The sequence below is a fragment of the Astyanax mexicanus genome, chromosome 4 (assembly GCF_023375975.1).
Source record: "Astyanax mexicanus isolate ESR-SI-001 chromosome 4, AstMex3_surface, whole genome shotgun sequence".
NCBI classification, from domain to species: domain Eukaryota; kingdom Metazoa; phylum Chordata; class Actinopteri; order Characiformes; family Acestrorhamphidae; genus Astyanax; species Astyanax mexicanus.
Window position 1 is genome coordinate 7,954,404 of NC_064411.1, and position 23,061 is coordinate 7,977,464.

A 23,061-nucleotide genomic window follows, 5' to 3' on the forward strand; every position below is an offset into this window, starting at 1 on the left:
AGAAAAGAAGAGGACCAAGCACCGAGCCTTGTGGAACCCCAGTGGAGAGTCTGCATGGAGCAGATGTTGCCCCTTGCCAAGTTACCTGGTAGGAACGGTCCTCCAGGTACGATGCAAACCACTGCCATGCAGAGCCAGTGATTCCAAGGCTGGTGAGGATGGAAAGGAGAATGCTGTGGTTGACCGTGTCGAAAGCAGCAGAGAGATCAAGCAGAATCAGAACAGATGACAGGTTAGTAGCTTTTGCTGCATGAAGCTTCTCTGTAACTGCAATGAGGGCAGTTTCAGTAGAATGTGCAGGTTTGAAGCCAGACTGGTTTGGATCCTGAAGATTGTTCTGAGTGAGAAAGAGAGAAAGTTGGTTGTAGACAGCACGCTCAAGGACTTTGGAAAGGAAAGAGAGGAGAGAAACTGGCCTGTAGTTGCCAACGTCCAAGCTGTCTAGAGTTGGTTTCTTCAAGATAGGAACCACTCTGGCAGTCTTAAAAGTTGATGGAACATGACCAGATGATAGAGAGGTGTTAATGATGTGAGTGATGAACGGAAGGAGGTCAGGAGCAATTGTCTGAAAGAGGGAAGATGGTAAAGGGTCAAGTGGGCAAGTGGTTGGATTTAGTTCAGATTTATCTCAGATTTAGTTCAGATTTATCTCAGATTTAGTTCAGATTTATCTCAGGTGTGTGTTAGTGATGTGGGGGAGGGGGGGCAGGAGTGTGAGGCTCCATTATCCTGTGTATGATCTGTAAAGCCCCCCCCATCCCCAGCTCCACGACCCCCTACTCAAACCGCCCTCCTGTGTCTGAGGGTCAGAGTCAGACTGCTGAGCAGAGCTAGGAGAAGATCCAGTGCTGGTGGTGTAAATGCTGCACATGCTGAAGGTGGTGTTGATGTGGGTGTACCAGATGGACTCAATGTTGATGGTAAACTTCAAGTGATGGCCCAACTTGTTTTTACCATCCTATTAACAAATAAACTCTTAAACAAAACCTTCTTTATTTTACAATGAATTAGTTTAAAACTGATATTTGAATATGAATTTCTAAATGTTTTTACAAGTGTGAAGTACCCTTCTATACAGAAATCAGGATGGTCCATTGTGATGTCAGAGAGTGATTTTACAGGAAGGAGCTGCGAATGACTTCAATTTATGGAAAGCTTTCAGAATACATAAATAGAAAGACTTTAGACAAGGTGAGCAACAAACAAGATCTGCTGCAGTACGATCTCCTTTTCAAGAACCTGCAGGACATCAAGAAGGTAAATGCAAAAAAAATTAATAATAAAATTTTAAATGAAATTTAAATGAGATTTAAAAAGTGGAATCAATTTCACAATTGGTACAACGACACTGACCTTTCCATAATAATTAGTAAGTGCTATTTGTTGAAGTTGTACAGGAGCAATCAGAGAATCTCTATAGAGGAAAAAACTATCTGAATCTCAAGCCTCTCAACAGAGTCTGAAATGTATAAAAACATATAAACATTTTTTATTCTATAAAGTATCAAACATTTATAAATCATTACTTTTAGCAGAATAACAATTTATAAATGTTTGATACTTTTTAGAATAAAACATTTAATCATTTCCTCAAAACAGAACAACTATAACTATTTTGTCATCGCAGAGATAATTATTAAAGCTTTTAAGCTGCAGCTCTGTGTGTAACTCCAGCATCAGTAGCAGTAATGCTAGTAAATCTACTGAATAAAAACATTAGTTTTAGAAAAATGGAAATATAGTGGTACGTTTTCTTTCCTATTTTAGTGAAATACTTTGTTCTACTTTATAAAATTAAAGGAAACCCCCAGAGAAGTAGTTATACAGTGTTTTAAATGAGAGTTTTAGCTGTTTAGCTCCATTCAGCTCCATGCATTGAGGACTCCTTCGCGGGCTCCCTCTAGCGGTGATGGGGTATAATGTGATATAGGGGGGGAGGGGGCGGGGCTCTCCATAACCCGGATGAGGCTGAGCTTCCGGGGTCTGTAGCTGGAGCGGAGACAGAGCAGGAACAGCTGAACTACAGAAGGTATGGAGAATCTCTTTCTTTCTCTCTCTCTCTTGTTTACAGATCATACACAGGATAACGGAGCCTCACACTTCTGCCTTCCCTCCCCCACATCACTAACACACACCTGAGATTAATCTGAACTAAACCTGAGATAAATCAGTTCTGTGGAAATTCCTTCTTAAGTCTGTGTGATAAGTCTCTACTCATTTCTTAGTTACTCTAGTTCAGATTGTTTAGTTTAGTTTCGTTTCAAAATTTCCTTCTACTAAATCCAGTTTCACAGTTGCTGGGAAGTCATGTGACTTTCCCGTCAAAATAAAAGTCAGCTTGTAAAATGTTAAATTTAAGAATGCAGGAATTAGTGATTTTAGTGATTATAGAGAGGAGAAGTTCAGGTAAGAAGTGGAATTTTACTACGTAACATTTATTGGCTCACTGATTTAACAGAAAATTTGCTATTTCACTGTAATAATGAACATAAAAATTACAATATATTTAGCCCCGCTGTTAAGAAATTCCAGCTAAACCATTACTGTTGAATACAGTCTCCATACAGTGCTTCTTTAATGATACTTAAATAAATAAATAGTTAAATGACTCTTAACAAGACAGTATCACATATTACTAAATTACCAATGTTAAAAAATGTAGTAGATCCTGTTAATTATGATATGAGTCTTCAGTTAAAGGAATTTTAAGCACGTTGTAAGCACGGTTAATTGATGTAAACTTATTGGTAATGTTATCTGCATTTAAAATATTTTGTTAAACATATATAGATGTGTCAAACAATGTGATTTAATGTTTAACAGAAGTAACACTATAAAGAAAGATATATTTAATTCAGCTGCTGACAGCATGTTTTATACTGTACTATTTCACAATCGTACATTTTAGTACCTATTTTATTATATTTACTATATTATTTCATGCATTTATAAGTTTGAAAAACCTTTTAATTAATTTTAAACTTTATCAAACTACTTTATAATATATATTTTTACAGATATAAAACAGAATATTATTACATATTAGGGGGACTTTTATTTTGACAGAAAATCGTTTAGGATCACAATAGGCCATCGCAGTTGTGTAGTCATTTTGTAGTCGGTGACATGTTGTTGTTTATGCCCATATTTGGGGTTTCATGTCTGTACTGTTTTTGTAAATGGCAAAAATGAACAGGCCATTCAAAAACTCGCCTCTATCTAAAGCTGGGCGATATGGCCCAAAAAAAAAATATTTTATTTATTTATTTTTTTTATCCGATTTTCGATTTAAACAGATTTTTTCCCCTACTAAAAATATAATTAAAGAAATTGTTAAAAACTAGTTTTTATTTATTTAGTTTTCACTTAAATGTCCCCTTTGTGGTTAAAGTGCTACGAGAAACAAACAAAAAACAGAAACAATGCAAAAGATCTGGTAACTTTTCGAAAGCTAGTTTAGGTACTGACACAATGCACCCTCAAACTTAAAAAATAAATAAATAAACCCATCCTCAAAGAACAAATAGAAAGAAATAAAATGGTACCCTTTTTGATTAAACTTACAAAATAAAAAACAAGTACAATTAAATATGCTATTAAGTAAAAACTTTTCCCAATTGGGCTTGAATTGCAAAACAAAGCTTTTAAATAAGTGCCAGTGTTCTATAAAATGAGATGATATTTTCTCATTAATATGCAAAAAATCATAAACTGTAGTGCTTACAGAACCTGGTACGTAGTTGGAAGATGTGTCAGGGACAGTTGCTTGTTTTACTTTGGATGGTGTGCTAGCTCACTCTGAAGTACAGGAGCCCACAGGGGAGCTTCGGTGGTCAAAATTAAAACTCAGAGAAAATCGATTTTCATAAAAACACATTGTCCTTAACTGTAAATTAGAATTAATCAAAAAATCAATTAATCGCCCAGCTCTACCTCTATCACATTCTGTGCTAAATACATATGTTTAGGACCCTGTACGTTTTATTCTGTGTACATTTTCCTCCTGGACATCACTGGATCCTCTGTATTACGAGATCGTTTAAGTGTAGTAATTAGATTAATGCTAGAGTTTAGCTAATGCTACAGCGCACTGAACTGACCTCACAACATAGCAGCGCTGAATGTGGGGGGAATATCAGAGATTAGGGATGTCCCGATCCAGCTTTTTGAACTTCCGATCCGATACCGATATTTATTTGCACTTCCGATCCGATACCGATATCGGCCGATACCGGCCTATCCGAGCATGTATTAATGTTTAAAGTTATTTAGCCAACGTACTTACTGTTGTCAAACTCATGTTGAAAAGCTTTTTACTCTTGATAACAAGTAGCCAGCTGAATAAGGTGTGTTTGAATAATTAGGTGTGTTTGGTTGGTAAGGAGAAACTGACCTGTTTATTTAGCAATTAATAAACTCAAAATAGACAAAATAATAAATAACAATGAGAAATGGCGACAGTAAACCAAGGCTTAAAAAGCCATAAGTGCAAATAATATTGTAAATTGTATTTAAAAAAGCAAAACACACAAAGTGAGTAGAAAATAGTCTATTAACAGCATCAGTACTCTTGAGTGCTGTACTCATCAGTGCTTTGGAACAAGTGTAAACCAAAGCTTAAAAAAATCAGTGCAAATATTGTAAACTATTTAAAAGCAAAATGCCTTCTACTCCCGAATCTCCTCCACACTTTGCTGCTCCAACCCCATCTACATACTCCCTTCAATTCCAACTGTTTGCCGTGCCTGCAGTCCGAGCATGATGGGGAGATTCTTTTTATACAAAGACGAGCATTTCAATATGCTCAGGTGTCAGCTTGCTCCTGTGTTAGTAATGTAACCATAATATAATAAATATTTTGTATAAGCAATTAAAGCTAAATTTTCTAAATAAGCTACGTTTCACACAGTTTTACCTTTTAGTTGCATAAATAAGAAACATAACATGTTTCATAAACTTCTTTATTTGCAAATAATTGTGAAATCGTGAATTGTGAAATAATTGTGATCGAACAACAGGCACTCTGGTTTTATCCTAGAACTTAAATAAAAGTACTCAGGGAAATAGGAAACAAGTATTTTCTTAGTACCAACTTTAAATCATTTACTCAGAAACTAACAAAAGTTTAAAACTTTTTAAAAAGTTTAAAAAAAGAGGGGGAAACATAAAGTAGCCTCTGGAGAACTCCCAAGGAGGCTTTAAATAAAACCTAAGGATTTTTTTTTTCCTTTTGATTTACTTTTCTTTCTTTTTAACAATCTAGGAAAGTTCTCAGCTTCTAGTGGGACCTGAACTGAATTTAGACTGTCTGTTTGAACAGTGGGCCACCCTTATAAAGGCATTAAACAGGTGTCAGCCTGATTATTGCAAGTGGGTAAAGGTGGCCTCCCTCTAGTGGCTGGAGGACCACCAGCGCCCCCTTACACTGTGGACTTCGACTGGGATAAAAGTACAGAAGCTTTTATGGTAAATGAAGATGTCCCAGTAGTTTTATCAGTATAGTGTAACTGATTTAGGCAGTTCTCTTAAGTTAATTGACCTGCTTTTATTTTAATATTCAATGGCATTTTTCTTTGTTTTTTCCAGAAATGAAAATATTCTCCTGAAATTCATCACCAACAACCGGGATATTTAACAAGAGCAATGTTAAACTGCTGAAAGAGGTGAAGCACCAGCCATCCAGAAGAATCTCCAGAACATACACAAATTGTTGCATTTAACAGACAAATGAAGCCAAGTCCCGACATGGAGAAACATCAGCACTCTGTCAAGAGTTTTACTAAACAGAGTAATCTCAAAAAACACCAGCGCATTCACACAGGAGAGAAACCGCATCACTGCTCAGACTGTGGGAAGAGTTTTACTGAACGGAGTAGTCTCAAAAAACACCAGCGCATTCACACAGGAGAGAAACCGTATTACTGCACAGACTGTGGGAAGAGTTTTACTGAACGGAGTAGTCTCAAAAAACACCAGCGCATTCACACAGGAGAGAAACCGTATCACTGCTCAGACTGTGGGAAGAGTTTTAATCAGCAGTGTAATCTCCGAAAACACCAGCGCATTCACACAGGAGAGAAACCATATTATTGCTCAGACTGTGGGAAGAGTTTTACTGAACCGAGTGCTCTCAAAAAACACCAGCGCATTCACACAGGAGAGAAACCGTATTACTGCTCAGACTGTGGGAAGAGTTTTACTCAACAGATTAATCTCCGAATACACCAGCACATTCACACAGGAGAGAAACCGTATTATTGCTCTGACTGTGGGAAGAGTTTTAATCAACAGAGTACTCTTCAAATACACCAGCGCATTCACACAGGAGAGAAACCGTATTACTGCTCAGACTGTGGGAAGAGTTTTACTGAACCGAGTACTCTCAAAAAACACCAGCGCATTCACACAGGAGAGAAACCGTATTACTGCTCAGACTGTGGGAAGAGTTTTAATCAGCAGTGTAATCTCCGAAAACACCAGCGCATTCACACAGGAGAGAAACCGTATTACTGCTCAGATTGTGGGAAGAGTTTTACTCAACAGAGTAAACTCAAAAAACACCAGCACATTCACACAGGAGAGAAAACTCCATCTTAGATCAGTTTGAAGGCAATTAAAAGGCAAATCATAAGTATTTTGGACACAAATGTTTAACCTTGTCAATAAACTGAATTTAACAATGGATTTTACAGGTTCAGCAAAATTAATCTTAATCATCGATCATGTTTATTGAATTCCATGTTATGTTTTCTTATATGTTCAATATTCCAGGACATTCTTCGTGAGACAGAGCTCAGCGCTTAGGGTAGTTACGGGAGGAGTTCAGTTCTGAAAAAGCGAAAAAACTTAGTCTTTAAAATTTAGTGTGATAAATGTGATAGTTAGAGTAGGATTCTTAGCTGGCAACTAAACATTTGAGCCAAATCTTCAGAGCTTATGATTTGAATGCTTTTAATCTCTTTTCTAGTTTATGCAGATTTGATTATTTCTATTAATTTCTAGTATCTCTGTTTTCACTCTGTGGAAGCCATCCTCAGCTCCCCAAGCTTAGCATAGCTTAGCTTAATGCTATTAACCGCCAGGCCCATCTGTATGAAAGAAGAACTGAAAACACCTCCTGAGGAACTCCAGAGAGTGCTCCCAAAAGTGAGACCCAGAGCCACAGAGAGACGACACTGTTCCGGGTACTGCCGTGTGGACCGGAGGAGCATCCAGACCCTGCAGAGAGGCCAACAAAATCCTTTCCAGAGGTTAAATAAAACGCTCCAGCCGTAGTTCCCATACTGAAATCAACCTCCTCCGGGCTTGTGTAGCGCTGTAAGGTTGCAGGCTCATTTATTCCCTCTGATGGTGTTCTCGTTGGTCTATGGTTCAGTCGTTCTGATTAAAAATCTGTTACCATAGAGGGATATTTGGTTGTTGTATTACTCAAGTTTTATACTCGCTTATCTTTTCCTTATTGAGTTTTATATCTTGCTTAAGGTTTTTTAATATTTAACCTCTTAACATGCCCTGGCCCGAAATCCGCATGAATTATTAAAATCATATTTGCTTGTGTTTATCTGAGTAACAGTCATCTAGGTCATTTTATCTTTATATATTCTCAAGTAATGTAACTGATTACGTTACAAATTACATTTTGAGTGATGTAATCAGTAATCTGTTTACATTTTAAAAGTAACCTTCCCAACACTGCACTCCTTCAATATTAGTGATGTACTCCTCTATACAGTTGGTGTATTCATTTAACAAAACTGCTCTTGTTAATAAATATCCCTCTTCAGCCCTTTTTTCTAGATCGTTCGTGGTTAAACGTGGTAAGAGCTGAAGATATGTGCTCCAGAACTGATCATTTACATTAATTAAATAAACAGAACCACAACATTCCTGCACATACACAACACAAATAATCCCAAACGATTATTAAGCATCTGTAACTGCACATATATCTATAAAATATGAAACAGAAGTAAATACAGCACATGAACAAACATTTTCAGGCTCAGTCACATGTAGTGTTTTGGCGCTGAAACGGCTGTACCTCAGAGCTGATAACCCGACCGGGGCAGAAATAATTAATTATTAGGTAAAATATGCTTCAATACCCGCTAAAAATGCTCAGAAGAGTGACTAGCAGTTCTCTTGTTGGTGCAGGGAATTGTAGTTCAACATAAAATCACAGAAAAATAATGACCTCTTTACTGTTACAACACATCAACCAACCTCCAACAAGAGAGAGAGAGAGAGAATTTCTCCATACCTTCTGTAGTTCAGCTGATTCTGCTCTTCCTCCGGCGCTCCAGCTACAGACCCCCCAGCTCAGCCTCATCCGGGCTATGTAGAGCCCCGCCCCCTCCCCCGCTATATCACATTATACCCCATCACCGCTAGAGGGAGCCCGCGAGGGAGTCCTCAATGCATGGAGCTGAATGGAGCTAAACAGCTAAAACTCTCATTTAAAACACTGTATAACTACTTCTCTGGAGTTTTCCTTAAATTTTACAGTAGAACAAAGTATTTCACTAAAATAGGAAAGAAAACATGCCCCTATATTTCCATTTTCTATAACTAATGTTTTTTTTTCAGTAGATTTACTAGCATTACTGCTACTGATGCTGGAGTTACACACAGAGCTCATTTAAATGATTAAAACTGCAGTTTAAAAAGTTTTAATAATTATCTCTGCTGTGAAGAAACAGTTATAGTTGTTCTGTTTTGAGGCAATTAGTCAATTTTTTATTCTATAAAGTATCAAACGTTTATAAATTATTATTTTGCTAAAATAATTTATAAACGTTTGATACTTTTTAGAATAAAAAAAATGTTTATAGGTTTTTAGACATTTCAGACTCTGTCGAGTGGCTTGAGATTCAGAGCAGATTCTGAAGTGAGTTTTTTCCACTATAGAGATTCTCTGATTGCTCCTGTACAACTCCAACAAACAGCACTTACTAATTACTATGGAAAGATCAGTGCTGTTGTGACATTGATTCTGGTAGAATTATTTTTTATCTAAATTTCATTTAAAATATTATGGTTACATTTTCTTTGCATTTACCTTCTTGATGTCCTGCAGATTCTTGAAAAGGAGATTGTACTGCAGCAGATCTTGTTTGTTGCTCACCTTGTCTAAAGTCTTACTATTTATGTATTCTGAAAGCTTTCCATAAATTGAGGTCATTCACACCTACTCCCTGTAAAATCACTCTCTGACATCACAATGGACCATCCTGATTTCTGTATAGAAGGGTACTTCACACCTGTAAAATATTCGAAATTCATATGCAGATTTCAGTATTAAACTAATTATTTGTAAAATAAAGAATGAATTGTTTAAGAGTTTATTTGTTAATAGAATGACAAAAACAACTTGGGGCATCACTTGAAGTTTACCAATAACAGTGAGGGCGAAGTCCATCTGGTACAACTTTAGCATTTATTACACACACAGTGTTGCAAATATCAGATTTAAACGAATTCGTTGTGAAAATGGCATGAATTTATGCAGTATTTTATGAGTGATTTATCATTAATTCATGCACATAATACATCATCTGTCATTATGAATATACATGAAGTAAGCATGTCTCGTACATGTGTTAATGTATAAGTTCATGTAGTAATTAAGGGACACACAGTGACATGAGTTATTTATGATGTTGATTCAGCTCTTTATATTAGGAAATTGAGGTAAAAACCAAAGGATCCGCCAACACCTCATATAACAAAAATATTCAGCGTTAATTAAGTATCAATTCTTCATGAGTTCATGATGTTTGTGGACCTTAAAGTAAAGTGGTACAATATTCATTCTATAATACTGGTGATGGTAATGATGAAAAGACAGAGGAACCAAGCAAACATTGTTTATTGTTTTCAATGTGAACAGTAAACATGGATTAACTGGTATCTCATAGCAAAGCTTTAAATAAAAAAATATTCAAAAAATGAACCAATAATAAAAGAGTGAGCCTGTTATGGGTTGGGGTCCTGTCCAGCATGTTTCCTGCCCTTTCTGCCCATATACGTTTTATTTAAAGAACCGTTGAATAACTATTGTTTAAATTTTTTTACAACACAGTGGCATCTCCTGCACTGGTTACATAACCCGAACACTGAACAACTGTTAACCGTTACAGGAAAAACAAAGACGCAGCTTTGTTAATTCTTCTTAGAAATGTCCAGCAAGGATCCCTCTTCTTTTTTGAGAATTGCAGTAGCAGTGGGCTCCTGTTCACAGGAAGCTCCTGCAAACTTTTTCAGGAGGTCCTTTGGTGGAAGAGTGTCTGCCTCCATCCAGAGAGAAATGACCACAGAGACCCCTCATCCTCAATGGTGACATCCCTCAGAGAGATGTCCTCTCCAGAGACAGTGGTTCAGATAGAGCTCACCTAAAGAGAGAGAGAAAGAAAAAACACTCACAAAACATGTTACCTTTTTACAGTCACAAGATTCAGCAAAATAACCTGAATATTTATTTTACACTAAAAATGTAAAAAGACCTATCTGCTTAGACAGGGATCAAACCTAGTCCTAGACTACATATTCATTTTAATGAAAAACCTTAATTCTAAATACTGCGTAGTCCAAGACTAGGCTTAATGTGAGCACTCGCCCAGACCACGGCCCTCCGACCACTAGGGGGAGGCCACGCTACACCTCTGGCAATAATCAGGGTCGATTGGCGACAGCTGTGTGCAAGCTTTAAAAGCCGGGCTCATATGCACCCCAGCCCAGAGTCTTAACCCTCATGTTGAGAGTGAGATCACTCCAGTTTGTTGAAAAGAAAAGAAAAGAAATGAAAAGAAAAGAACACACAGTGAAGGCTGGACCTGTTCCTCCAGAGCAGTCAACTGTGTTTCTGTTTATCTCTTCCCAGAGAAGCCTGTTGCCCTCTGTGCCTTTCCCCTTTTTTCCAGTGGTCTGTAGCCACCCTATATCTTTCTTTCCTTGCTGTCTTTTCCTCTCCACTCCCTTCTCTGAGTGAGAGAGAAAAAAACAAATAAATAAATAAAAGAGAGAAATAAAAATAAATACAGGACCAGAGACGTTCTTCCTCGTATAAACCCCCACCACTCTTTACTATTTCCCAGTAGGCTTTTTACTTAGAATTTTGTTTGTTTGGACTTTCTTTGTTCTCATTTCCCACCTACTCGTCCTACTCTGTTCTAAGGGCTGCCACAGCCACACATGCCATGGTGGCGCAGTGAGATTATCCGGCGCATTCAGCCCCTTTTCATGGCTCGCGGGGGTTCAAATCCCGGAGCACCACGTGATATTGTTGTTATTATTTTTTTATTTATTTTTTATTACGTTTGTTTTTCCCAGTGAAAAGCTTTGCATCTTACAGGGTAGTGACCTCTGTTGGTGGGTAAATGGTCTCCATGTCCAGCTTGACCTCAGTCCTCAGACACACTCAGTGCAGGTGGAAGAAACCTGAACCCTGTGCAAGAAGCATTTTTGGCGGTTAAGGCGGTTCTTCCTTAATAGAAGCATTTTTAACGATGTATGTCTCGCCTTTAAATAACTTATTTAAAAGTGCTCTTTTAGATATAACACTACATAAAATGAGAAAACCTGGTCTAAAATAATAACAATAAAATGTTTTAAGGTGTTTATTTGATTTACATTACAACTTGGATCAATCAGACACTGTTTCTTGTGCATATTATAGTGAAATCGGCAAAACTAAGGTTTTAAGCTTCCCATATAGTCACTTTTAACAGTATATAATGATGGAAAAAATTTGAATTTCAAAACATATGCTGAAGATTTGCATACGGTTGTCAATTTAAAGTGTCCTGCTCAAGAAACACGTGACAAGCCTCTTATGAAAACACATAAAAGCCAAAGAAATATGAACTCGATATTACGACATGTTTAAGATATTTATTTTCTCATAAGTGGCAGCAATACGCTTCGGTAGTAACGGTAATTGAAATTACAATTCGGTTATCTGTATAGCTTATTAGCAACTTAGCCTAGATTATCGGCACCACGCAGGGTGCGGAACCAGAGCGTTACAGCTGTATACTGGATTGGAGCATTTTAGTCATTCATCCAGAAAAAAAATCTGCATGTTGGGCAGATGCAGGGCAGATTACAGCAAAACTTAGGGTCAAACTTGGCGCCGTAAAAAAAAAAAAAAAACCTTGAAAAAATAGTAACTTGTTTCTGATTCCAAATTAACAGCGTGTGTTAACAATTTAACGTTGACAGCCCTTACAATTTCAAATTAAAAATCACAGAAACAATGACCTGAGAATCTGCAGTTTACAGTGTGAACTCTTCAATCCAGGAGAGAGCAGGTCCGCTGAAAAACTTGAAGAGTTTACTTGTTTGTAGGGCTGGGGCGACGCGTCGACATAATCGACGTCATCGATTACGAAAATACATCGATTTGCATAACGTGCGTCGGCGCGTCGTAAACATGGCGGCGCCTGTGGAGAGCATTAGAGGTTAGATCGGTCCCAAAAATTCCGACTGGCTGTTTTCGGGCTGTTTGAATGAGCGAAATATGATCAGAATTATGTTAAATTACACTGTAACATAGAGGCATAGAACTATTATTTAATTAAAATGATTTTTAAGAACAGCTAAACACAGTGCTGCAGGTCAAACGCGGAGGAGTTCACGTGCGAGAGAGAGAGAGAGAGACACAGAGAGAGAGAGAGAGATTTGCTTGTTCTGGTGAGAGCTACTCACAGGTGAAGGTTCTCTTTGATCTCCTCGTGCTCATATTCTAGTCCCATACATAATTCTGCAGCTCCCTCAGTGTTTTCTGTCGTATTTTGCGGCTAGCGCGAGAGCTTACAACTGACACCGCGGACCGCGAGGTGCCGCCGCGCTTGTGCCGAATCCGACTCTCAGCTGAATCTGACTCCCGCTTCGCGGACAGAATCAGCACAACACCCCGCTGTAGAACTGCGGTAGTGAAAACAGCGCTTATAAATAAATAAGTTTAGTTTCACTTTCAGTTTTCGTTGTTTTTTTTTAAATAAAAATATATTTAAAAAACAGACGCCTACATCTCGGACTATTTTCTGGAGCCTGGGTCGGATTTCGGGTCGGGCCTCGGGTCATGTCGGGTTCGGACCAGAGAATCTAAGCTCTAGAGAGCATGGACTCCGGAGAGCAATCTCCAGCTACAAAAAAACGCCAGCGGGCATCCGCGGGTGTCCTTAAAAAGACTTAAGGCTGTCTACCAAAGGTTTTAAACCTGCCACAGGCAGAAATTATGCATTTTTGGTTTATATTTGTGCATGGCATTTCACAGTTTCCAGAAACAGTAGCATTATTCATAAGTTCAGGTGTTTAGCTAAGCTAGCTGCCTTAAGTTATTTTAGCTAGCGCCGTCGGCGCTGCGGTGTTACACCATTTTCTGTCACCGTCGGAATTTTGTGACCAGTGCTCACGGTTATGAGCGTTCATTGGCAAAACGGAAGCTTTCTATACCTACACCTTACCCTCAGCCCTAAACTTAACCGTTTTGGCCAGTCGGGGTAAACATTAGAAACGAACACGTTTCGAATCGGCCAGTGCACCGGTCTGCTGAGAACTACTTGCCAGTGGTCACAAAATCTAGCGGTCACAGAAAACAGTGCAACACACGGTTGTGGTGTATGGGAGCTTATACATTTTTAGCGTTATAGATCTAAACAACGTGTTGTACATGTAAGTGATTATAAGTGTGGGGTTTGGTTTAGTAGGCTTGTGTTGTTGTTGTTGTTGTTGTTATTATATATAAATATAGTAATTTATCGTTTGCTGTAAAACGTAAAATAATAATTATTTAAATATGTTTCTCAATAAATAGATTAGTCGACTAATCGAAAAAATAATCGTTAGAATAATCGTTTAAAAAATAATCGTTAGGGACAGCCCTACTTGTTTGTTGTTCAGTGGATTGTTCTTTTGGATTTTTTCTGTTGAAAAATGCATATAAAGCAGCAAGAAACTCCTGAACGCTCAGATGTACAAAGCTGAAGACCTTCCCCAGGTGCAGCTCAAGTTCCTCTCTGAAGATCTGGGTACACATTCCTGAGTACACTGACACTTCTCTAATATCAATGCCACTCTCTTTAAGATCTTCCTCATAGAAGATCAGGTTTCCTTTCTCCAGCTGCTGGAATGCCAGTTTCCCCATAGCCATGATACTTGTTATAGTCTGCTGAGGATCAATGTGAACCCTTTGGGATTACTTGGATTTCTGCATGAATTGGTCATTAAATGTCTTCATCTGTCACAACAATAGACAAACACAGTCTAATACACACAAAAAATATGTTTGAATGGTTTTATTATATACAACATGTAAACATTCACAGTGAAGGGTGGTATGTGAACCCTTAGGCTAATGACTTTTCTAAGAGCTAATTGGAGCCAGGAGTCAGCCAACCTGGAGTCCAATCAATGTGATGAGATTGGATGTGTTGGTTAAAGCTGCCCTTCTTGACAGCCCTTAAAATTTCAAATTAAAAATCACAGAAACACTGACCTGAGAATCTGCAGTTTACAGTGTGAACTCTTCAATCCAGGAGAGAGCAGGTCCGTTTTCTATAGTCTGAACTGAGACTGGCTCCGGAGCGTTACAACTGGACACCGTACACCAGTCTTCTCTGTTATTGTCTTGTCTGTGTTGGAGTGTTCTTGTCATTCAGCCAGAAAACAATGGATGGGGGTGGGGCAAATTACAGTGGAAGTTGGGGTCAAACTTGGTGGTGTAATTTGCGTAAAAAATAATAATGTTGACACCTTTTATTATTTCACAATTTTCATCTCTCTGTATTATACTACTTCTTAAATCTATTGAGAGTACATATACTAAATTCAGGGGTGCCAATAAGTCAATTGTGATTTTATTAGGATCAGACAGACATGGATAAAAGAAAGGAAATGTGCATAAAAGTACAATTACTGTGGAAAAAAACCCACTGACATTAACCCTTAAATACAGGTATTACTTCATGTTAGAATGCCTGGTGTTGTTATTTCTTCTTGGGCCTGATTATGCAGTTTTCTTTTGTATTTATTCTGTAGATGCAGTACCATGACAAATTAAAAGGCATGGAAAAGTCTGAGCAGGGAAAGATTTTTGGGCTCCTCCCTTTTGCCAACCTGGAAAAAATATCCTGCGGAGACCAGCCTTGCACATTCTTCTGTGTAAGTTAGTTTCTTAAGTTAATTGTGTTTTAATTTGTTGTCTTGTTTGTTATTTTGGTCTGTGATAACCTGAAACACTGACCTGAGAATCTGCAGTTTACACTGTGAACTCTTCAGTCCAGCAGAGAGCAGCCCCACTCCTGAGTCCTGCAGGTCATTGTTACTGAGGTCCAGCTCTTTCAGGGGGGAGATTTCCAGGTTTAAAAACAGATTCCAGATTTTCACACTTTACTCCAAGATTACATGAAGCTAGTCTGAAAAATAAGAATAAACGAATGATTTTACAATAAACTCAAATAAGAATATTAGAATGGATTGACAAAAATAGAAAACAGAATTAAAGTGTGAAATTTATTGTCTGGTAAAAGAACTGATATTTCTTTATACTGAAATAGTTAACATGCAGAAAGCTCCACTTTACTGTGATCAGTGTGGGCATGCAGCTCACCAAAAGCTCTGGGACAGATTATAATGAGTTAAAATAGACTAAGTAAATGTTTAACTAATCAGAAAGAGCATGGCTTTTTGGAGACTGTGAATTTATTCTATTTTCCCAGTTAAGCTCTGGAAAAAAGACACATTTGCTCACATATATTTTAGAAATAAATACATACACTTGAAATGTATGTTCTATATGAAATTTCCACTAAAATAAGAAAGAAAACATACCTCTATATTTCTAAAACTAATGTTTTTATTCAGTAGATTTAATAGCATTACTGCTACTGATGCTGGAGTTACACACAGAGCTTGTTTAAAATGATTAAAACTGCAGTTTATAAGCTTTAATAATTATCTCTGCAGTGATGAAACAGTTCTAGTTGTTCTGTTTTGGGGAAATTAATAAAATTTTCATTCTATAATGTATCAAACATTTATTTTTATGTTGTTTTTTTAACATTATTAATGTTTTATACTTTTTAGAATAAAAAATGTTTGTTTTTATACATTTCAGACTCTGTCGAGTGGCTTGAGATTCAGAGCAGATCCTGAACGGAGTTTTTTCCTCTATAGAGATTCTCTGATTGCTCCTTGCTTCTCTACAACTCCAACAAATAGCACTTACTAATAATTACTATGGAAAGGTCAGTGACGTTGTAAGAGTACCTATTGTGACATTGATTCCAGTAGACATTTTTTTAAATCTAAATTTCATTTACATTTTCGTTGCATTTACCTTTTTGATGTCCTGCAGATTTTAACAAAACGAGATCTTTTGCCTAATTTTAACTCACTTGATGAATATTCTACAATCTTCAATAAATGTGCCTGTTTTAGGCACTGATCATGTTTAACAGCCTCTGCTCAACATTGATAACAGGTGAAAGACATTTAAGAATCTCAAGGGCGTAGGAGCGGGCTTGATATTGGGGGGGACACATTTGCCAATATGAACCCAAGCCCACCCTACAGTTTCCTAGAACAACATTTGTGGAAATTACTAATTAATGACTAATATAAAGTACATTATTATTATGAGGTGATTTTACAACCTAAACATGTTACTCCACGTTACAGTTACTGTTAAAAATTATGCATACAATGTCTGAATTATATACATATGACAAAAATGATCAGTTATCACCTAATATTTATAATAATAGATTTGTTTATTGTTTTTTATTATTATTCTTATTACTATAAATTGGCATTATAATTCTGTCATATATTTACATTTTCTCCTGCGCTTTTTTCTACTAAGAGCTCTTCTTAAGATGTTGTCCTTTTATGTAAAAGAATGTAACTTTACGTTTCATAGAGATTTTTATAAACGTCAGGACATGTGGTCTTACTGTGAACTACAAATGAACAGAAGTCAGGTGTTAGAAATTCGGCTTTCAGGAATCAGGAGTCAGAATCAGGAATCAGGAGACAGCTTGAGAGATGACTTGAGTTTATTCTCGTGCAGACAGAAAATCTACACGGGCACAGCTTAGTTGGTCGTTGCTCCCTCTGTGTCCGCCTGACTAGTCCATGTGACTTGTCTGTCTGTTACTGTCTGTGTCTGAACTAGACTGAGCTACTAAGACATTTTAGCAGGACTTTACATACAGGAGAAACTGCTTTGAACACAGCAGGGGGAGAAAGGGTAAGGGTTTATGGAGGAGTATGTGGGGGGTGTCATCATTGGGGGTGTCTCTATCAACTAATGTTAAACAAAGGAGAGATGTGAGAGATAAGGGTGAGGGGCAAAAGGTTAGGAGTGTATAGGGAAAAAGGGGGGTTAAGGAGTGAGACAGTTTAGAACCTAAGAAAACTTAATAAAAGTACAATTTGTTGTTGACAGAATCTCTCACAGGTTACAGCACTGTTTCTCAGCCCTGTTCTTACATATTCTACTGCATATTAACACTGTTCTGCATATTCTAGAGCTTCCTCTGCTTTAAAGGCATTTAATAAAGTAAGTGGTGGTATGATGTGTCTAATACACTGCTGGATATACATAATGATTGATTTAGGGTCTAGAGGGAGCTAATGGATTTGAACAGGTAAACTCAATAAAGAAATGTTTATTAGCTGATCAGTTAAATCCGCTGGAAAACACACAATTTAATTTTAAGGGCAGTGCTCAGGGTTAAGAAACTGCTTTAAACTACTAACATAAAGTACTGTACTACATTCTGGCTATCCACTACATCCAGCTTCTAGATAACTAGTTAGCTAAATGTATTTTCGTTCATTATAGCTTAGAGTAAGTCCTGTAATCCTAAATTAATAGTGAAATAGTGATTATCTGATCAGGTACAGGTCAAGTTGAACATTACATATATAGCTGTTTTTTTCTTTAACCTTGACTCCCAATCTAGCTAATTCCAAAGTCTAAGTAACTCACTAACACAGCTGCAGTTTATTAATCACAGTGGGTTTTGATCTGTGTGCTGATTCAAAGACGTGTGTTTTAACCAGCTATCAGAAACATATCATCACAGTTTAAGTGGTTAGCCTACCGTTACCTTTCTTTTAGAAAAATCTCTGTATATCCAGATCTGTTTTAAGATCAGCTGAAGCGGCTGCATGTCCCGATCTCGCTGCTAAATCTCACAGTGAGGGGGAGGGGCTTCCCCAACAGCACACTGCCGCCACGTGCCGCAAAACCAGCAAGCTGATTGGCTGTTTCTACTGAGAGGCGGGACTTAATACCTGAACCGGCTCTGTGATTGGTCCGGTCTGTCTCCTCATAAAAATTACAGCTGATCTGAGTGAAACGATATCATTTTTGGGGGGGACAAAACCACCTGTTTCTAATATTGGGTGAGACATGTCCCCCCCATCCCCCCGGTTCCTACGCCAATGGATATATAATAGAAAAGACAAAGTATTTCATCGAGTCAACACATATTGTACTAAAATCTTGATAGATCAACACATTCACAACCCAGAGAGAAAGAAAGAGAGAGAGAGAAAGAGAAAAAGAGAGAAATAAACTAAAGCCAGTCGAGGAAGAGAGAGAACCCTTCAGACTTTATCCAAGCAGTTATACATTTATGCAATTGACATGTGATTGGACAGAATTGATCAATATGATAACGTCTGGAGACTCCAGTTAACAGCTTGTTGTCCAGTTTCAATGACCTTCTCACTGGACCCTCTGCAGTTTGCGCATCGTCCGAACAGATCAACAGATGATGCCATGTCTACTGCGCTCCACCTGGCTCTCACCCACCTGGACAACAAAGACTGCTATGTTCGATTGCTGTTCATCGACTTCAGTTCAGCATTCAACACCATCATCCCTTAGCACCTGATCGGAAAACTGAGCTTGCTGGGCCTGAGCTCCTCTCTCTGTAAATGGGTTTTGGACTTCCTGACTGAGAAACCACAATCAGTCAGGATTGGAAACAGCACCTGCGCCCCCCAGGGCTGTGTGCTTAGCCCACTGCTGTTCACTCTGCTGACTCATGACTGTACTGCATACTACAGCTCGAACCACATCGTCAAGTTCGCTGATGACACAACTGTAGTTGGCCTCGTCAGCAAGAACGACGAGTCAGACATTCAGAGAGGAGGTGCAGTGGCTGATAGACTGGTGCAGAACCAACAACCTGTCTCTAGAGGAGATAAACTCTAGTCTGTGCAGTCGAAGCAGTCCTGCAGCACAGCGTCTCCGTCACTGGGCCACACAGTAATGGTCTTTTGTGTGGGTTTGGAGCGTCGCAGCGGGGGATGGTATGTGGGGACCAGCATGATAGACATGAGTCTCTGAGTGGTCAGAGAGCGCGGAGGAGCTGTAGTCTTTCCAGTGAAGCTCATGTATTATTGTCCATAGTTGCTGTTTTACTGACCAAACTGTTCTTAATCCTCAAAAGTTCAGTTCTGCTATAACTCTCACGCGTGGGGCACGTGAAGTTGGGTTCAGAACCGGCATAAAAACAGCTCAAAATAGGGTGTTCGCTAGGAGCGTGAGAGGCCGCTGCACTACTGCTCGCCGCCATCTTTTCATTCATCGTTTTTTCACTGCCATCTTTTCATTCATTTGGTCAGTAAAATTGCAAATGCTGTGTTTGGATATTTAGCAAGGCTAGCTACTAATAATAATGGTCAATATCTCAAATGTAGAATTTGGTAATTAAGTGTAGTTGGTGAATGACTATGCTTTTCAAAAAAATGAAACAACACAACCCACAAGCATTCACAATAAAAAAACGTTATAAACATATGAATACAAGTTAAACACATGTTACTCTACCTTTGGAAGTAATTGTATATTTAACCCTTTTAAGCCTGAACCATTAAAAAATATATCTCTGAATTTCAATCTGAAAGTGACTATTATGTTTCACTTCAACACAAATGCATTTCACACTGGATTTCTCCGTTGGGTGCCTTTGAGTATTTAACAAATAACAACATAAGACAATTTCAGGCCAATAGGTTTCATGTCAAACATATGTTGAGAAAACACAATGAGATTACAGATCTGCAATATAAAAGCCGTTTATTAAAACACACAGATGAGTAAATATAGAGGTGAAGCAATACAAAGATAATAGTTTGTAGTAGATAAAAACAATTAAAAAACTACTTGATTTGGATATTCTTAGTAAATTTGTAGATTAAAAAACCTTAAGCAAGATATAATATTCAATAAGAAAAAGATAAGCGAGTATAAAACTTGAGTAATACAACAACCAAATATCCATCTATATCCTTCTATGGTAACAGATTTTTAATCGGAGTGAACCATAGACAAATGAGAACACCATCAGAGGGAGTGAATGAGCCCACAACCTCACTGCGCTACACAAGCCTGGAGGGGGTTGATTTCAGTATGGGAACTACGGCTGACCGTTTTATTTAACCTCTGGAAAGGATTTTGTTGGCCTCTCTGCGGGGTCTGGATGCTCCTCCAGTCAACACGGCAGTACCCGGCACAGTGTCGTCTCTCTGTGGCTCTGGGTCTCACTTTTGGGAGCTCTCAGTGTCCATCACTCAAACCCAAAATACCTCTCCTTCTTCAGAACTGAACTCTGTCTCACAAAGAATGTCCTGGAATATTAAACATACGAGAAAACACAACATGGAATTCAATAAACATCATCCCTGGATAAGATTCATTTTGCTGAACCTGTAAAATCCATGATTAAATTTAGTTCATGTTTGTTTTTGGTGGACATGTCCCAAGTGACAGAGTGAAACATTTGTGTAGGATAAGGTGTTCTGTCTGAAAGATTTACGATTTGCACTTTTAATTGCTGTGGGACAAATGTGCCATAGTTTTCTCTCCTGTGTGAATTCGCTGGTGTCGTTTGAGATTACTCTGTGTAGTGAAACTCTTCCCACAGTCTGAGCAGTGATACGGTTTCTCTCCTGTGTGAATGCGCTGGTGTGTTTTGAAATGACTCTGTTGATTAAAACTCTTCCCACAGTCTGAGCAGTGATACGGTTTTTCTCCTGTGTGAATGCGCTGGTGATTTTTGAGTTTACTCTGTGTAGTAAAACTCTTCCCACAGTCTGAGCAGTAATACGGTTTCTCTCCTGTGTGAATGCGCTGGTGATTTTTGAGTTTACTCTGTGTAGTAAAACTCTTCCCACAGTCTGAGCAATGATGCGGTTTCTCTCCTGTGTGAATGCGCTGGTGGTTTTTGAGATTACTCTGATGATTAAAATTCCTCCCACAGTCTGAGCAGTAATACGGTTTCTCTCCTGTGTGAATACGCTGATGTATTTGGAAAGTACTCTGTTGATTAAAACTTTTCCCACAGTCTGAGCAGTAATACGGTTTCTCTCCTGTGTGAATGCGCTGATGCAGTTTTAGTTGAATCTGTTGAGTAAAACTCATACCACAGTCTGAGCAGTAATACGGTTTCTCTCCTGTGTGAATGCGCTGGTGTTTTTTGAGATTACTCTGTTGAGTAAAACTCATACCACACTCGGAGCAGTGATACGGTTTCTCTCCTGTGTGAATGCGCTGATGCAGTTTTAGAGTCCCCAGTCTATTAAAACTCTTCCCACAGTCTGTGCAGTAATACGGTTTCTCTCCTGTGTGAATGCGCTGGTGTCGTTTGAGAGTACTCTGTTCAATAAATCTCTTCCCACAGTCTGAGCAGTGATATGTTTTTTCTCCTGTGTGAATGCGCTGGTGTATTTGGAGATGACTGCCTTGATTAAAACTCTTCCCACAGTCTGAGCAGTGATACGGTTTCTCTCCTGTGTGAATGCGTTGGTGTTTTTTTAGATTACTCTGTTGAGTAAATCTCTTTCCACAGTCTGAGCAGTGATACAGTTTCTCTCCTGTGTGAATGTGCTGGTGTGTTTTGAAATGACTCTGTTGAGTAAAACTCTTTCCACAGTCTGAGCAGTGATACGGTTTCTCTCCTGTGTGAATGCGCTGGTGATTTTTGAGAGTACTCTGTTTAGTAAAACTCTTGACAGAGTTTTGATGTTTCTCCATGTCGGGACTTGGCTTTATTTGTCTGTTAAATGTATCAAACAATTTCTGCGTGTTCTGGAGATTCTTCAGGACAGCTTGTGCTTCACCTCTTTCAGCAGTTTAACACTGCTCTTTGATAAATATCCTGTTTGTTGGTGATGAATTTTAGGAGAACATTTTCATTTCTGAAAAACACAAAGAAAAATGCCATTGAATAATAAAAAGCAGGTCAATAAACTGAAGAGAACTGCCTAAATCAGTTACACTATACAGACAAAACTATTGGGACATCTTCATATTACCATAAAAGGGGGGGTGCTGGTGGTCCTCTAGCCACCTGTTTAGTGCCTTTATAAGGACTGCCCACTGTTCAGACAGTCTTGATTCTGTTCTGGTCTCACTAGAAACTGAGAACTTAAAGAAATAAATAAAGAAATAAATAGTGATGTTACCCCTAAATCTTAAGCTTTGAGGCATGTGTTACAACCCTATAGGTCATAATTGCTGATTATTGTTTTTTTTTTCTTTCTGTTTGAGTGTGCCTTCCTACTGCAGGTTACTGCGTGATGTCATTTAACCAAACTGGTTGGTCACCACGAGGGGGAACCAACCATAAAAGGGAACAGGAACAGGAAGTGCGAGGGTGGTGCTTGGCTTCCAACATGGCTCCTGTGTGTTCCTGGTTCCCTGCTGCATGGTCTATGCAAAGTTTGTAGCCGGTTAAAGTGTTAGAACTAAGCTGATGGTAAAATCATGTTCTTTGGTTCTTTGGTCTGGTCTCTCTGTGGGGAGAAAATAAGCTTATTCTTACAAGTTCTCCCAGTGGGAGAAAGAGTTTATTTTTCTATGCTTTCTCTTGGTTTGTTTAATTAGGGAGTTAGGTTAGAGATTTGTATTTCATTTTCTTTTCTTCGTTAGGTAAGTTAGTTTTCTCAATCTTTAAATTAGTTTTGTTTTGTTTATTATTTTTTATTTCATCCCTAATTGTTGCCTCCCCTTTGACCTAAGCCTTGTATTCTTTACAATTT

At 38.2% G+C, this 23,061-nt stretch overlaps 4 protein-coding genes across 10 annotated transcripts in view; 2 read left to right on the forward strand and 2 right to left on the reverse strand.

Annotated features, from left to right (window-relative positions):
- LOC125801109 (zinc finger protein 501-like) overlaps positions 1 to 7,411 on the forward strand; it is a 286,089-nt gene extending 278,678 nt beyond the window's left edge. For 2 of the 4 annotated variants that reach the window (XM_049477142.1, XM_049477143.1), the window contains exon 2: positions 5,587 to 7,411. In XM_049477142.1, coding sequence (XP_049333099.1) covers positions 5,728 to 6,597 — 870 coding nt within the window. In that variant the 5' untranslated portion in view covers positions 5,587 to 5,727 and the 3' untranslated portion in view covers positions 6,598 to 7,411. Of the gene's footprint in view, positions 1 to 1,973; positions 2,030 to 5,251; positions 5,467 to 5,586 lie in introns of those variants that run through there. The other 2 variants (XM_049477139.1, XM_049477140.1) reach the window with 2 other exon arrangements.
- The window catches only part of LOC125801144 (zinc finger protein 585B-like), a 252,436-nt gene that overhangs the window by 184,615 nt on the left and 44,760 nt on the right, over positions 1 to 23,061 (forward strand). The gene's annotated exons all lie outside the window — the stretch shown is intronic.
- LOC111196147 (zinc finger protein 239-like) overlaps positions 1 to 23,061 on the reverse strand; it is a 99,256-nt gene that overhangs the window by 73,223 nt on the left and 2,972 nt on the right. Inside the window, exon 1 of one of the 2 annotated variants that reach the window (XM_049477736.1) lies at positions 8,261 to 8,307. The exons of the other annotated variant lie outside the window; for it this stretch is intronic. The gene's annotated coding sequence lies outside the window, so the exon portion shown is untranslated. Of the gene's footprint in view, positions 1 to 8,260; positions 8,308 to 23,061 lie in introns of those variants that run through there. 2 annotated transcript variants of the gene reach the window in all.
- Positions 1 to 23,061, reverse strand: part of LOC125801181 (zinc finger protein 585A-like) — a 182,959-nt gene that overhangs the window by 38,327 nt on the left and 121,571 nt on the right. The window contains exon 1 of one of the 3 annotated variants that reach the window (XM_049477478.1): positions 8,261 to 8,299. The exons of the other annotated variants lie outside the window; for them this stretch is intronic. The gene's annotated coding sequence lies outside the window, so the exon portion shown is untranslated. Of the gene's footprint in view, positions 1 to 8,260; positions 8,300 to 23,061 lie in introns of those variants that run through there. 3 annotated transcript variants of the gene reach the window in all.